The sequence below is a fragment of the Aspergillus thermomutatus genome (genome assembly GCF_002237265.1).
Source record: "Aspergillus thermomutatus strain HMR AF 39 chromosome Unknown NODE_120, whole genome shotgun sequence".
In the NCBI taxonomy this organism is placed as follows: Eukaryota; Fungi; Ascomycota; class Eurotiomycetes; order Eurotiales; family Aspergillaceae; genus Aspergillus; species Aspergillus thermomutatus.
Genome location: NW_020798169.1, coordinates 55,846 through 71,159, shown reverse-complemented (window position 1 = coordinate 71,159; position 15,314 = coordinate 55,846). Strand labels below are relative to the sequence as shown.

The 15,314-nt window shown below is 52.7% G+C and overlaps 7 protein-coding genes across 7 annotated transcripts; 5 read left to right on the top strand and 2 right to left on the bottom strand.

Annotated features, from left to right (window-relative positions):
- Positions 1-252: 252 nt before the first annotated feature.
- On the top strand, positions 253-1,616 carry CDV56_106971 (uncharacterized protein; the record flags this gene model as incomplete). Its single annotated transcript, XM_026760590.1, has 2 exons — positions 253-702; positions 774-1,616. 2 exons carry the CDS (start codon positions 253-255, stop codon positions 1,614-1,616), a joined length of 1,293 nt encoding a protein of 430 aa, XP_026613667.1.
- A 193-nt stretch (positions 1,617-1,809) lies between these two features.
- Positions 1,810-4,237, bottom strand: CDV56_106823 (uncharacterized protein; the record flags this gene model as incomplete). Its single annotated transcript, XM_026760442.1, has 4 exons — positions 1,810-3,470; positions 3,541-3,887; positions 3,949-4,042; positions 4,114-4,237. 4 exons carry the CDS (start codon positions 4,235-4,237, stop codon positions 1,810-1,812), a joined length of 2,226 nt encoding a protein of 741 aa, XP_026613666.1.
- Positions 4,238-4,331: 94 nt separating this feature from the next.
- On the top strand, positions 4,332-5,433 carry CDV56_106758 (putative mitochondrial tricarboxylate transporter (Ctp); the record flags this gene model as incomplete). The annotated part of the gene is made up of 4 exons (XM_026760377.1): positions 4,332-4,472; positions 4,541-4,687; positions 4,739-4,911; positions 4,983-5,433. 4 exons carry the CDS (start codon positions 4,332-4,334, stop codon positions 5,431-5,433), a joined length of 912 nt encoding a protein of 303 aa, XP_026613665.1.
- A 497-nt stretch (positions 5,434-5,930) lies between these two features.
- Positions 5,931-7,787, bottom strand: CDV56_106633 (cytochrome P450; the record flags this gene model as incomplete). Its single annotated transcript, XM_026760252.1, has 5 exons — positions 5,931-6,409; positions 6,470-7,042; positions 7,107-7,483; positions 7,554-7,617; positions 7,688-7,787. 5 exons carry the CDS (start codon positions 7,785-7,787, stop codon positions 5,931-5,933), a joined length of 1,593 nt encoding a protein of 530 aa, XP_026613664.1.
- Positions 7,788-8,828: 1,041 nt separating this feature from the next.
- On the top strand, positions 8,829-10,634 carry CDV56_106449 (uncharacterized protein; the record flags this gene model as incomplete). The annotated part of the gene is made up of 5 exons (XM_026760068.1): positions 8,829-8,901; positions 8,955-9,031; positions 9,105-9,427; positions 9,481-9,737; positions 9,880-10,634. 5 exons carry the CDS (start codon positions 8,829-8,831, stop codon positions 10,632-10,634), a joined length of 1,485 nt encoding a protein of 494 aa, XP_026613663.1.
- Positions 10,635-11,155: 521 nt separating this feature from the next.
- Positions 11,156-11,737, top strand: CDV56_106382 (Zn(II)2Cys6 transcription factor domain-containing protein; the record flags this gene model as incomplete). The annotated part of the gene is made up of 1 exon (XM_026760001.1): positions 11,156-11,737. The coding sequence occupies one exon, from the start codon at positions 11,156-11,158 to the stop codon at positions 11,735-11,737; it is 582 nt and encodes a 193-aa protein (XP_026613662.1).
- A 69-nt stretch (positions 11,738-11,806) lies between these two features.
- On the top strand, positions 11,807-13,133 carry CDV56_106294 (fungal specific transcription factor domain-containing protein; the record flags this gene model as incomplete). Its single annotated transcript, XM_026759913.1, has 4 exons — positions 11,807-12,135; positions 12,235-12,609; positions 12,697-12,971; positions 13,027-13,133. 4 exons carry the CDS (start codon positions 11,807-11,809, stop codon positions 13,131-13,133), a joined length of 1,086 nt encoding a protein of 361 aa, XP_026613661.1.
- Between the last annotated feature and the right edge of the window lie 2,181 nt (positions 13,134-15,314).

The window sequence follows — 15,314 nt, the reverse complement described above, 5'->3', positions numbered from 1 at the left end:
TTGATACGACAGAGTAATTCCGTGGAATGAGACGACACCGCGATGTGCTGCGACGGAACATAACTTGCCGCGGAACAGGGACAGTGGCATGTACCATCTACGAAAAGACATGACGGTTAGTATAGCTGTTCGGTCAACTGTAGAGGCTAGTGCTATATTAGTGAGGCATAGACAGCATCCATTAGAACGGCTCGAAGACAAGTCCAAGTTCAATATTCACTAATGCGAATTACCCGCACTCTGCACACAATCATGTCCCCAGCCTGCGCCATACCACCCGTGGAGTACAGTCCTGCCAAAGCTCCATTACTGCAGCCCCTAGAATACACCCACCTGTCCAGTAGAAAGACGCTACCCGCTGTCTGGATGAGAGCAGGCACGTCCAAGGGTCTGTTCCTCCACCGGCGTCATCTCCCGGCGTCCACTCACCTCTGGGAGCCGATCCTGCTGTCGGCCATGGGGTCCTCGCAAGGCGACGGCCGGCAGATTGACGGCGTGGGCGGTGCATCGTCGACGACGTCCAAGGTTGCTGTGGTGGAGGGGTCAAGCCGCCCTGATGTCGATGTGGAGTATACATTCGTACAAGTGGCCCCTGACCAACCGCGTATCGACATGACAGGGAACTGCGGCAATATTGCCTCCGGCGTGGGCCCGTTTTCGCTAGACGAGGGGATCGTGAGGGCTGCGCCGGGACAGAAAGAGGTTAGCGAGTCCCCTGTCCCGTCTCTCTTGGTCCATGTCCACATTTCAATACTGATCTCTTGCGATACAAGATCGACATTCGGACCTACAATACCAACACCGGACAACACATCGTGGAAACCGTCCAGGTCGCCGCGGACGGGTCCTTCCAAGAAGAGGGCGAGTGCCGGATCCCCGGAGTCGCAGGCGCATCCAGTCCCATCCGATTAGCGTTCCTGAGCCCCGGTGGCAGCATGACGGGCCAGCTCTTCCCAAGCGGCGCGCAGCAGGAGACGTTGACCGTCCAGTCGCGCACCGTCGGGACGTTCGACGTGCGAGTCAGCCTAGTTGACGCCGCCAACCCGTTTGTTCTCGTCGACGCAGCTTCCCTGCCAATGCCACTGCCGCCCTACACCATATCGCCCACTGGCGACAGCAACAGCAACCCCAACAATCCGGCATTCCTGTCCGTGGTCGAGGACATCCGCCGGGAAGGCGCCGTGCGGTTCGGGCTGGCCGCTGATCCGCAGGCGGCGGGCAAGGTGCGCGGCACTCCCAAGATCGCCCTGTTGTCTTCGGCGGCGGAGAATGACGAGGCTGATATCCGCGTCCTGGCATTCACCATGGGGAAGCCCCATGCGAGTCTGCAGCTGACCGGTGCGGTGTGTGTGGGCGCAGCAACAGTCATCCACGGGACGATTGCGTGGGAGTTGGCCCGGAAGGGGAAACGTGGCACACGGCCCAAGCATGGGATGTCGGTGGGCCATCACCAGATTGCGCCTCCATTGCCGGTGGGCATTCGACATCCGGCCGGGGTGATCCCCGTGGAGGCTGTGTTGGGGATGGACCATAAGGGTGAGGTTAGTGTTGATAATGTAGCGGTCTTTCGGACGGCTCGGCGGCTTTTTGAGGGGAATGTGTACTATCATGTATGAATGAGTTACCCAGTGCACGAAGGACAAAGCTAGCTTTCTATATCTATTAAGAACCTCACAATGGACTAGACTCGGAGTGAGTTGACAAATATCCTAACTCATAAGACCGAATTTGGGAAGAATATATCCTACGCGCCTTATGACGGATTCCATCGCTGAATTGCAGAGGCAAAAGGTAAAGATCTTAAAGCAATTAATCACCAAACACATTGTCCTGTGGAGACCCGTTAAACCCGAACAGCATATCATCGAATGGCACATAAGACATTGGCTCCTGAGCAGATGAAGGCATGGACAGAGTCGAAGCACCCTGGGCTGTAGGGTGAGCCACAGCAGAGCCGAAAAAGGGCTCCACGGTTTCGTAAAAGGGCTGCTCCTCGGCGGGTCTGGGCTGTGTGCGAATGAAGCTTTGAATGATCATATCAATGTCCAGTTCGGACACCTCGATATCTGGCAGAGGCTCCAACCCCAGTGGTCGTCCGCATGGAGAGTCCCCTCGACTCTGACACTGCTCGACCGTGCTTTGCTCAGCCTCGGCGGGCACGGCGGGGTGACGATCCAAATGAACGTCCATGCGATCCATCAAGTGCAGGATGACGTTGTGAGCTCTCCGCACGGCCCAGTTGGTCTCTTCGTTTTTCTGGAAGATGTCAAGACAGGTGCGGAGACTGGAATGGGCTCGACTGGCACCTTCTCGCTGCGCCGCCACTCGAACAAAGATCGTCGCCGCTACGTACGTGGCGTACGAGATCAGGTACGGCGCTCGTCGGATGGAGAAGGTGTGGTCGTAGGCTTGGAGTAAATGCTGGATGCTGGATGCCGCTGCCGTACAAGTGGTGAAGGAACTCAGGGCCACTGATGGGTCTGCGGTGTGCAGATGGCCTTCGGAGACAAATGGTCGATGGAGAAGAATGACCAGCACGTTGTACAGCGCCAGCAGAGAAAGGACATGAGGGGGCGGTACCGCGCCGGTGGTCTCATGGTCGAACCGTAAATGGTCTGGGAGGGCAGCGTGCCAGTTCTTCAGTTGCCCGTCCAGTGTATTGAGAGTCGCGATGAGATCATGGGGCGACCGGTTTGAGCTTCTTTCCGAGTAGACCTTGTTTAGGATCTCGTTGAGGATGAGCGACAGCTTGCAGAGCTGCGTGAAGGTCGACACGCTATAGGCCGGAGACCCGGGATACGACTGTACATCGGAATACGCAAACGGCTGCCAGGGCTCCAGCTCCTCGAAATGGTCCAGGAAAGACAGCAGGACCTTGGTGTCAAAGTGCTGTAGGCTCGCCGGGCGCCCTTGATACAGAGACTGAATCTTGTCGACCACAAAGGCGCCCCAGAAGACGCGCCGACGGATCTCTAGATCCTCGCCAGAGAGCCGGCGCATGTTGGGAAGCAGCGTAGCATCCACATGCATACCGAGATCGATGATCATGCGAAACGCCGTACCGGCATACAGCCACGCTGCACTACGCTCATCGCCCAAAGCAAACAGAGAGCTCGTCATGACCAGCAGTGCTTGGATCGTGGTGATTTCACTCCGATCCAAAGCACTTCCCAGCAGTTCCTTCACCCTCATTCGAAATGTCCACCCGGCCGTCCGCGCATCGTCCGGATCCTTGCGCACCTCCGGACGGTTGCTGAACTTTGATGCTCCAAAGTAAATCGCGTTAAGCAGTAGTTTCGAGAAATAGGGCCCATTGGTGGCCATGTCGCGCATGAAAGCTGGGCGATAGGTGATCAGGAAGGAGTGGTGCTGCCGATTCCAGTGTAGGGATAGCAGGTGCATTCCCAGCTCCGGGTCGACGCCATCAAAGTCTAGCTTTCCTTGTCGAAAGTTCAATTCCTCCAGTTGCCCTACGTCCTGGTGAGTCTCATTGTGATCCAGTGAGGCGGCTGATGGTGTGACCGAGAGTCCGAGACTTACTTTGATAAGCAGCTTCCCCCATGAGCTGCTTTCGGATGGGCTCCACAGGACCAGAGTAATCGGCCAGCTGCATCTGGTCGTGCCGGTTCATCCGAGCATCATCAAACAGGGTACTCGTCAGGCCATGGTAGCTGGAATCTCCGTTGGCCGAAACGAACATGCCCGACACCACGGACTGGGGATGGCTTCGTTTCCCGACTTCGGACTGTTCCTGGACCTCTCCGCCAGGCTGAACTTGGGTATCCTGTCGGGGAGCATCTTGCACAGGGCTGGGACCGCTCTCCCCGAGTCGTTCTCGAAGCTGCTGATTTTCGGCCAGCAGCCGAGCAATCCGGGCATTCGATGGCCTTGCAACTGTTAGTGCCTTTGCTCTCCCTTGTCTTTTGCGCGGATTTGCCGGCGGCGTACCTTGGCCGTGGAGAACTGGTCATGTAGACACATTCTTTTCCATATCCCTGGCAGTTGGAGCAGGTCGATTTCTCGTCGCAGCGCAACTTGACGACTTAGCGACGTGTGGCGAACAGTCAGGCCGGAATTCGAGCTCACTCACCTTTCTGCGCCGACAAAACGTACAGGCCTTGGCGGCTCTTCGAGAACGGGACGGACGTCTTCTTTCCATGGCTTGAAATTCTTGCTGAAGAGCTCGGAGGCGAAGATCAGAGCTGGCTGAAATGTGTTTGAAATCCAACGGTATCATTATTCCGCGGCAAGTTTCCTTCCGTCCGAATCTCCCCACTGCCCGTTATAAGAATAGAATAAGATGGAATAAGGACCAGAACCAGCCTTGAGACATGTCATTGGCCACCAACTTCCGAACAATGACTCAGCCTGTGCCAGACAAGCCAAGTTCACTTCAGCATCATATTCGTACCCCGCAGTGGGTCTCTTTAATTGCCGGCGGAGTTGCTGGGGGCGTGGAGGCAGCAGTGACGGTCAGTCATGCATTATCATGGTCTGATTCAAGCACCCTTACACTTACGTTGACGAATTCCCATTCAAGTACCCGTTTGAATATGCGAAAACCCGTGTTCAACTCCTGCAGGGCCGCACGGCGGTCACTTCCTCGAGTCCGCTGCACCTGATCTTCAAGGTTGCCCAGCAGGAAGGCATCAGTGCTTTGTATACCGGTTGCTCCATGCTCATCATGGTCAGTTTTAGCATCATCTGCCGCGCAGTCACTCGATTCTAATGGTTGCAGGGCACCACCGCCAAAGCGGCGGTCCGATTCCTCTCCTACGACACCATCAGAAATTCTCTATCCGATGAGCACGGGTCGCTCTCGCCAGCACGTGGCATTCTCGCCGGTGTCGTGGCAGGAGCAGCCGAGAGTGTACTGGCAGTCACTCCGACAGAGAGAATCAAGACAGCGCTGTCAGTAAGCATGAGCAACCCTTCGCCCGAACAGACACGGGGACAGTCTCGCTGATCCGAGGGGCAAAAAGAGTCGATGATGCCAAGCACGCCAAACAATTCCGGTCAAGTACGCACGCTGTGCAGGTGTTGGTTCGCGCCCATGGGATCATGGAACTATACCGAGGCCTTATCCCCACGACACTCAAACAATCAGCAACCTCTGCAGTGCGGATGGGGACCTACAATATCCTCAAAGAGGTGGCCAAGGCACAGGAACTGGCCCCGAGTGTCTTCACGACCTTTGGAATGGGAGCCCTCGCTGGGGTCGTCACGGTCTACGCGACGCAGCCTTTTGACACTGTTAAGACACGGGCGCAGGGCGTCCAGGGGGCAGGCCTCGTCGAAGCAGTCCAGAGCGTGTACCACGCGCATGGAGTCCGGGGGTTCTGGAAGGGCAGTACTATGCGGCTGGGAAGGTTATTGCTCAGTGGCGGCATTGTATTCTCCATATATGAGCAGATGACATCGATCCTACAATAGCCTCGGGACCCATTTCGCGAGATCAAAGTGAGTGTATCGTCGTTCGCCGAGCATAAGGAGCAATCGTTCAGTGGGTCTACTGGGATGCAGACAACAACTTCTGTCAATAACGACCAGACTTGTTAGATTGCTGAGATTCGGTATTTAGATCCTATTATGGTCCGTCTCCGGTCTCCTTTTCGTCTACAGACTTGATGCTAGTGGGCTGAACACTTTGAACCTGTTACTTGCTTGGCAGTGCGTATCTATATTGGAGGGAATATATCCAAAAGCAAACTCTTGCAACGAGGCGTATATAGAAATCTAATACCACTAGGCTAAAACGGTGTCCGGACGATGTACTCCTTAGTCGAGGGAATTACATGTCCTCGTAGTGGTAACAGCCTACAAGGGATGTATAGCGCTCAACTGCAGCCTCTTCGTGATCACCTTTATCTACATAGTTCCTTATGTACCCTCTATCTCACAAGGATCACACCATCTTCCAATACAGCTGGCTACACATTCTCATACTTTGCAAACACAGTCTTTTCCACCTCGGCAAACTCACGCATGATAGTCTCTTTCCGCTTCTCGGAGCGTGGAGTGATCTTGCAGAGATATAGCTTCGCAGTAATCAAAAAGCGTTGCGAATACGCCGTGACAGGGCTGATATCAGTCTCAATGGGTTCGCTAGCCTCGTCCACAGCCTTTTCAAATTCGAATGCCCACAGCAGCTTGGAGATCCCGAGGAAGATATTTCGCTCCCCGAGGTGTATCCCCGGGCAGAGACGGCGCCCGTTGCCGAACGAATAGTGGTCGCGGTTCTTATAGTCGGCGGAATTCGCATACTCCGAGGCCAGCATGTTGTAGCCTGCATAGTGGTCTGGATCAAACACGTCGGGATTTGGATACCGTTGTTCGTCGTGGTGGATATCCCAGACGCTGGTGAAGATGGCGGCTCCTTTGGGGAGAAGCTTGCCGTCAACCCACTGGTCTGAGGTAGGTATCACGGTTAACCATTGCAACGGTTCGAAAGAAAGCAATCAGCTCTTACCTTCGGTAAGCACATGGGGGAATCCCAGGCCGCCGACGGAGCGCCACCGCTGTGCTTCCTTGACCACCTGGGTTACGTACGGTAAATCCGCGAAATCAGACCAGGTGGGAGTCCGGCTCTCATCCACCACGCGGTCGATCTCCTCCTGGGCCTTCTTCTGGACCTCGGGAAACTGGACCAAGGCATGGATGCACGAATTGATGACCGAAGAAGAGGTATCCGACCCGCCCTCCATCACGACGCCGCCCAGGAAGTAGAGCTGATGATTGCTGAGCCCGAGCTTCTCGTTCTGATCGAGAACCCTGTCCATGAAGCACTTCAGACTGCCGCTGGTCTGTCGACGGCGCATGACGTGGCGCAGCATGTCACCGTAGAGACTTTCCATTTCTCTCTTGACTGCCTGGGTTCGGGACCACCAGTTGCCGAAGAATCGTTCCGGGAGGAACTTGAGAAAAGGGAAGGCGTCTACTGGCGGAGTCGCTCCGATTTCCAAGATCGAGGACCAGTGCTCCATGAGCTCATAGAGTCTCTGCATATGAGGTGTATTAAATGACGGCGTCCGCACCCCATAGACTGCACAACAGGCAAAGAAAGTTAGCAAGTCATGACCCCTAGCTGTCTGTTTGGATTCACCCACGGAGACTCATGATTATGCTGTTGCTATATCTTTTGGGATGTAGCATGTGCTCTTCCGGAAACAGGATGAAGTCGCGCAGCATCTGGATGGCTTCGGCATTCTGTGTGTGGATGTGTTCCTTGTCACACTTAGACGCCATAAACTCCTGGTGCAGCAGTTTCCGAAACGTCCGCCATGGCGCGCCAGCATCCATAATCAACAGATGATCGCCTCCTGTAATGGTGCGGGCGACAAATGATTGCGGTCGATTGCTGGATATCGCGCTGTTCTTATCCAATACCTCTTTGATAATCCGTCGATCATTGAGTACAATAATCGTGCCCGACCCAACCTTGAGAGAAAACATGCCACCGTACTTTCGGGCCATTTCAATGAACCTAGTAAGGTGTCAGTCTCAAGTACTCTCCGGGTGCGAGCTTGCACAAGACTTGGTGTGACTGTTCTTACGTAAAGTGGGCGCCTTTGTGAGGAATCAGGTGGGCATTGCCAATGATGGGTCGGGTTGGTGGGCCTTCAAGAGTTTCATTCAAATCAGCCTTGATATTTGATCCGGTCGTCACCGCTTGGAGTCAGGCTCTTACCAGGTGGAAGGTTCCTCTCTCTACGGCCGACGAAGAGGAATACATAGAGGATTCCCAGGACGGCAAGGATAGCCGTCAGATAGAGAATAGGTAGCGACATAGTGAGTCGACATGCGAGAGAAGCATGTGTAGTGCAGAAGGGTCCCTTCATGGTATTGTTACTAGGTCCATGCCAGCTAATTCTAAAGACGTTTCCTCCTCGCCTCAAGACAAGTTCCGGCTCAGTTCGTATGAAAAACCTTTCCCCACAGTTTGGGGAAAAGACCGGTCTCAGAATCTGGGGCTGTGCCCTGTTCGGAGTTTCTACCGCTCGATAGTTCGATAGGAAGACGGCAGTATCGGCGACTTGCCTGGGAAGGAAGTGTCGTCCCTGTTCACCGTGAGGATGGCGGTGACATGCGGGATAGTCAGACATGTAGAAGTCTGGACAGTAAGAGACCCGTATCATGGTGAGTTTAGAGTGTTTCATTCCGAGAGACATGTAGCATTTACTGCCCTCAACACATGCATTCTCGAATAGCAGCATGCAATTTCCGCAGTAGATCCAGCCACAACTTCAGCCAGTAACAGCTGACCTAAAGACCCGGCGGGAACTAACCTATTGAATAATAATACCACTAGGCCAAAAAGGCGTCCGGACGATGTACTCGTCAGTCTAGGGTTTCATATCCATAGTCATAGTGGTATCTTATTCCAACATAACCACAACTGGTCGATGGGGACGGGTAATTGCCCGTTGTGGTCCAGGACCGGGTTAAAGCTTAAGGTAATGACGGATATGGGCATTATTATGACGAATCATGGTTAAGCTGATGTACGTTTCCCCCAACTGGTTACCTATTTAAATACAAGTCATCATGAGTGCACCAAAGACAACTATTCAACAGGGAAAAGGACTTGCTCAACCGCTCTTACATCATGGTGCGAGGTGCCTTCTTATGACCATACTTATAAAGGCAAAAGGGCTAATATGAACAAGGGTTCCCTCGCAGAAGACAACAGCAGACCAACTCTTGCTTAAGCCCCTGTGCTTGTGGTAGGCGCAGGTCCCATCGGCCTGGTGACTGCGTACCACCTGGCGCGGCGTGGAATCCGCACCGTCCTCGTCGAAAGGAATCATCACACCACCAGATGGCCCAAAATGGACATTACCAATGCGCGCTCGATGGAGCTTTTGGCTCGTCTCGGCCTCGCGCAAAAGCTTCGGGAACAAGGTGGGTGGTCCGTCTCTCAGCGCTGGCTCGTTCCTGATTGTTGGGGTTGCTAGGCGTGCCGCAGCAATACTCTCTGAAATGCCTGTTCAGTACAGGACTATCGGACGGGGGAGAAGCTATCGCCGAATGGGTGAGTGGTCTATCTTGCTCTTCCATGCAAAGGGAGGAAGGAAAGGAGCATCAGCAGGAACTTACGCCTTTAGGATCTCCCCTCGCCGGAAAAAATGTGGCAACAGATCCACGAGAAGAATGACGGGACGATGCCCAGTCAAGCTTATTTGCGTTGCTCGCAAAGCATATTCGAGGTCTGGCTCAAACCCATTGTGGAAGCAGAGCCTTTGGTGGAGTGTTTTTCAGGAGTCAAATTCGAATCGCTCAACGAATTGGATGATCGCGTAGAATCGACCGTCACGAAGGTGGACGCCGGGGTTGAATACATCATTTCCAGCCAGTATGTGATCGGCTGCGATGGGGCAGGAAGTCGGGTGAGAAAGTCAGCTGGGATCGAGCTCACTGGTACTCCAATGTATGTGCTTGCCCCCGATGTTTACAGAATATTGACACGAATCCGCATGATAGCTCCGTGCCGACGCTGCTGGTGCACTTCAAGTCCAAGGACCTGGATGTCCTCCATCGACAGGGACAGTTCTGGCACTTATTCCTGTCTCAGGATGCGGTCGTCATCAATCAGGACGAAAAGGATACATGGACAGTGCATATACCCCTGACGCCCGGCGCAGACGAAAACGATCTCAATCCGGAAGAGATGGTATATGCCGCGCTTGGGGATGCTGGAGCCCCACAAAAGTTCAAAATCGACCAGATCCTTGTCACCAGTACGTGGAGGGCCAATCTATCTGTTGCGAACCAATATCGGTCAAGGGGAAAAAGGGTGTTTCTGGCGGGAGATTCCGGTAATTCCCCTTGAGAGCCAAAGCTGCTGTAAATATTGGGACTCACACGGACCAACACAAACAGCACATCAGAATATTCCATTCGGGGGATATGGCATGAACACGGGGGTGGGAGATGCCTATGATATCGGCTGGAAGCTAGCAATGGCCCTCCACTCTCAAGGGGGTGAAGCCTTGCTAGACTCGTACGAGATCGAGCGCCGCCCTGTTGCCCTTCGAAATGTCGCCATGTCCGGCCGCAATGCGGAGGTCCATTTGAAGTATGTCACCTGGGTTCGCCAGGGTACTCCGGGTCTCGTCCGAAGTGATACACTAGAGGGAAGGGAACTCCGTGAGCGCATTCGGGCCCATGTCCTCGCAAACGACGGGGAAAACAAGTCTCTCGGTATCGAGATGGGATATCGACACAGTGGGTCTCCTGTTGTTGTCTATGACAGCAGACCCGAGAAGGAGCCAGAATGGACTCCGCAAAGTTACCATCCTTCCACATGGCCGGGTGCTCGGGCGCCCCATGTCTTCCTCAACGACGGTGTCACTGCGGTCTATGATCTCTTGGGCCCTGACTACACCCTGGTAGATTTCACGGCGGATGGTCTGAATGCAAAGATGTTTGCTACCATCGCGGCTCAGCTCAAGGTCCCGCTATCTACGGTTCATCTTCCGGATGACGCCCATGTCCGTCAGATCTGGGAACGGGACGCGGTTCTGTTAAGGCCAGATTTGCACGTTTCCTGGTGCGGTGATGGGGAGCAGCCTCCAGAGACAAGTGCAATTGAAGATATCCTTCGGATCAGCACTGGGAAAAGATCAATCACCTAGCAGGAGATGATCGGAGACAGCGTATAAGCACTGTATTCTGAATCCTGCCTTGATTGTGGTGGCGGTTTATCTTGGGAACCTAGAGTACAGTAAGCAGCAGCATTGGTGAGCTTTCTAGAAGTGCATATCTAGTTAGGCGGGAACATTAGGTTTACAGACCTAGGCAGACAATATGAACAGTGTCAATCCCAATACTACATAATTCCTTATTACTTGTGCTTGTGCCGTAGGCATAATCCTGAAATCCTAGTTAGAGTGCCTTAGCTGTATATAGCCAACTATCTAAGCACACGAAACAGGAAATCAGAATCATCTTCATGCACATCTTTAACCAGCAGCATTTACAATGATTAGTTGGTGATAAGTAGAGACTGATGAGTCATAGAGATCCGCGGAAAGTCAAAGTGGACCGAGAAAGTGCGGGGAAATGGAATTGCCCCCCCATAGCTCTGCACAGCCAGATGCTTTCAGAAGCTGTTGTCTCTCCTGTAAAGAAGGATAAATCCAACAATCCGACAAGCATGGGCAACAACAGCACCAATTTCGGAGTTCTTTCCGGTTTCCAGTACATCCCCTGTTCGACCGGTTCATCCGGCAGACCCTCCTTCCGACGCGCCTGTGATGAATGCCGGAGGAAAAAGTCCCGATGTGATATGCTCCATCCACAATGCTCTCTGTGCTCTCGGATTGGCAGCAGATGCACATACAGTGCTCGGTACAGGTTGCGAGAGGGAGAGGGCGAGCGAGACTGTCGTCGAAAGTCGGTGACCGCAACGAATACAGCAAAGAACGACCGCATCGCAACCGATGAGGTCGATCTGTCGCTCTTTGATCTACAAAACTTGGAAAACTCTGTCGCTGGGTTGCTGCATTCGTCCGATGGATTACTGGGGCTGAGTCCTTCGGTGGACGAAATGACCGGGCTAAATACAATACCCCCCTCAGCGTACCATTTCGGACAGGACTTTGACCAGCTCAGCGTCTCACCTGACAATCGCTACGATCTACTGGTTCCTCCGTCTCTCGAGGAGGAGCTTATCAACATCTATTTCGACAAAGTTCAAGCCTTCTGTCCTCTTTTCCTCCGTGCCAAATTCAATTAAGACCTATCGCGGCATCACGCGGCCAACCAGGATCCGCGACACTCGAGGTCGTCTCCTGTCTTCCAATTCATGCTTAATGGAATGTTCGCCCTGTCTGCCAGATTTAGCAATGCGCCAGAGTTTATCGGCATCGATCCGACCTGTCGCGATCAAATATTTGTCAAAAGAGCCACCGAGCTCTGGGAGACGATCTCAAAGGACTTCAAGCATTGCCTTCGGACTCTACCATGTCTTCAAGGCCTGATTCTTCTAACCTTCAGTTCTCTTCTGTCCGGCCCTTCGGAAGATGCATGGATTCTGAGCGGCACTTGTGTGCGTCTCGCGTACGACCTGGACCTTCACACGACCGATGCCCACAGACAGCATGAAGGGGGGTCCCCGCAGCAGAACCAGGAATAGTGGGTTCTCCTGGAAGAGAGACGTCGTGCTTGGTAAATGGTCTGGGAGATAGACACCTTCTCCTCCACTCTGTCCCTGCGACCGTTCGCTATCGACAGTCGCTTTGTTCACGTCCTACTGCCGGTGTCGGATCATGACTGGGATAACAGAACTCAAGCGCCGTCGGCCTTGCTCAATGCAAACGGTGGAATGCCATGGAAGCATCTCACCGAGTCGCCAAACCAAAGCGAAAGAGCGTGGTTCCTGGTCTGTCTAGCTGTTCTCCGACAGGCGTACGACGCAGCCGTGCCACCAGGCGCTTCCGTAGAGAGGCTTCATCACGCAGAGGCGGTGATCGGGTGTGCCTTTCTTGCCCTGCCCCGTTCGTTTCAAGATCTGTCCATGTCGGGGGCATCATGGCCCACCAGTCATGTAACGTTCAACTGGATTGCATGTTCTCTGATTGTCCTGAATTGGTATGCTCTCTGCCCGCTGTCAGTTCAACATCTTTTGCTTTGGTTTGCAATGACTGACGCCGTATCTCTGGTCATTCCTAGTGCTCGTACTCTACTAATGCTCAGACAAAATGAGACCCTTCAACCCGCAGATGTTCGGCCCCCTCGGATTTATCTTTCGACTATTATAGAAGTGAACCGCGCCGCGCGGCTTCTATCTCCGCAGCACCTGTCGCTGTGCTCGCCATTCGTGTGCTGTGCCCTCGTTGGCCCGAGTACCGTCCATGTTCCGGACGATCACATCCTCATCGAATCGCAGTCGGCCTCTCTGTGCGCCGAAACCATCAGGCTCGTTCTGTCCGACGTCGCGCGACACTGGTCGATTGGGGGAATCCTTTTAGGTAAGCTACTGCCTGACACCATTTTGTGACCTGGCACTGAGGATTTGGATGTTAGATATTATAGATTACAAGAAGACCAGCAAACCGGCTAGCCCGGCCGGGAGATGCTCTCAAACCCCTTTTACTCCCGAATGGCGGGCCTTGGTGGATGATATATTCTAGACAGCTTCAAGCCTGTCTATCGTCCACTCTTGTCGACTAATCTACATCAGGGTCCTTGAGGCGATTTCAAACCGAGTAAGGATGATTCAATGTTCCTATCACAATCAAGATCACCCCCTCAACTATAAGATTTAAATCTTATAATATCTTGTTATAAATATTGTATTTTTTACCTTTATTAATATGATGATTAATTATACTTTAAAAGTTTAATGGCCGGATTGACTGTGGTTTGAACCGAGCGTCGAAGATCGTTGTATCGGTCATTCCTGGCCTTGTCTGGTTCCAACCTGGTGATGAGATGTTTGCCTCCAGCTCCATTATTGGTCAACAACTGTTTCGATGCCGAGCTTTGGAGACGGCCCCATGAATCCGTCCCGGCCCGACAAGAATCTCGATATTCGACAGGCATTCTTTAGGAGAAGATTGTGTTGACCGTCCGGGAGCTCTATCATATGTATATTAGTGACTAGGAGGTCCTGGCCCCTTCTCCAAAGGTTACAATGTGCAAGAACACAAACCCCATGTCATGACCTGTGGATTATGCATAGTTCACAGTAGCTATTTTCTGTGCTCTGCCTTTAGAAGCAGATACAGTCAGTGACGTTTTCGATGAGATATGGGAAGGGGACAAGTTTGGCAACTCAATTGGAGATGATAATACGTACACCTTGGGCTGTCTCGCGCCATAACGTCGTCCTTGTCCATATGACTGGCATTGGAAGGGGAGCAGCATCCCAGACGACAACAAGTCGGGGTTTGTGGCAGCACGACGAGGAGCTCATTCTCAGCGATGTTGATAGTGAGGGCATCATGCAATACGACTTTGGTAGGCAATATCCCAATGCCTTTCTGAGCTGACCTGGTCAGAAAATATCGGTTGACCCTCCTTGAAGATCAGGGAAATGCTGGCGAAATAGAGGGGAAACCGTGGGTGGGAACGCATTGAAGGAAAACTTTTTCAGTATCTCCAAGATCTGCAGAATAAAGTGGGCCCCAAAGCAGCTTCCTATCCCGGGAACAAGGATGAGCTCTTTCAATCGAGATATTGTCATAAGAATAAATCCAGCTGCGGTCTGTACCAAGTCCAAAACCATTCTGGGGATATGGTGGTGTAATATTAGCCTGTGATGTAGTAGATCAACAGAGTCAGTCTCAATGAGCACGCCAACATGATTTACTAAAAGTAGGGAAACATATTCTCCGACTCTTCATGACGACCAAATGATAGTCTCACATGTCGAGGACCGCGACTGATTATGACCCATTTCCCGGGACCATTCTCCTTGACAGCTTGATCAGGAAACTCAACAGGAATTCGTAGATCAACCGGCTTAGAACTGGAAAATAGATAAGAACATGTAGAAAGATATGTCAAGGCTTGAGACTTTGGGCCCTACACAAAAAGTGATTTGGAATTGCCCGACTCTAGCTCTCCACTAGCTTCAACGCTAACAAGGAGAATTCCCGGTTTTCGAGCGAGTCTACAAGTGGATATGGATTGCGGACCGTGGGAAGAGACGATCTGATACCAATTTGGCAGTTACTAGCAGCTGATGTCTGTGATTAGTGGGGCGATGCATCAACTAGCACATGTCGATCGCCACGATGATACGCTGCAGAACCAATGGTACAGAGTAGTTCGGGCGATCCCTCTGGTCGACTGCAAGCGAGGCAAGTTCTTCCATTCCTTCGGAGACTGCGGAGCAGATAGATATTCAGGCACAGCCAGCCACGAGGCCAGAGAACGTGGCCGTCTTTCGCAGTCTGTTGCTACGCTGGGGCCTTTGGACTGAGTCATATGGAGTCTAACATGTGGAACGCTTGATATATCGGCATCTTCCCCCCTTGAGCGAGCATTATTCATGATATCTGCCTCGGTCGACGCCGATCGATCGATCCAGCTTTGTATTAGTCCTTTGTAGAGGGGCAAACCCGGCAAAGTCAGTTTAACAATGGGTTCCACGTCTTGCAGGGGTCTGCCCGGGGTCTGTTCAGTATCTACATTGCAGCTAATTCCCGGTAAATGATCATAGTGCTATTGTGGGTGTCCTGTATTGGACCGACAAACCCCATTTGTTACTATTAGTATTGACCAGTCGTCCCCAGCTCTTCTTTCTCCTTTCTTTTTCCACAATGTTACACTCACTCAGTCACTCGCTCATCTTTCTTGCTCCTTTG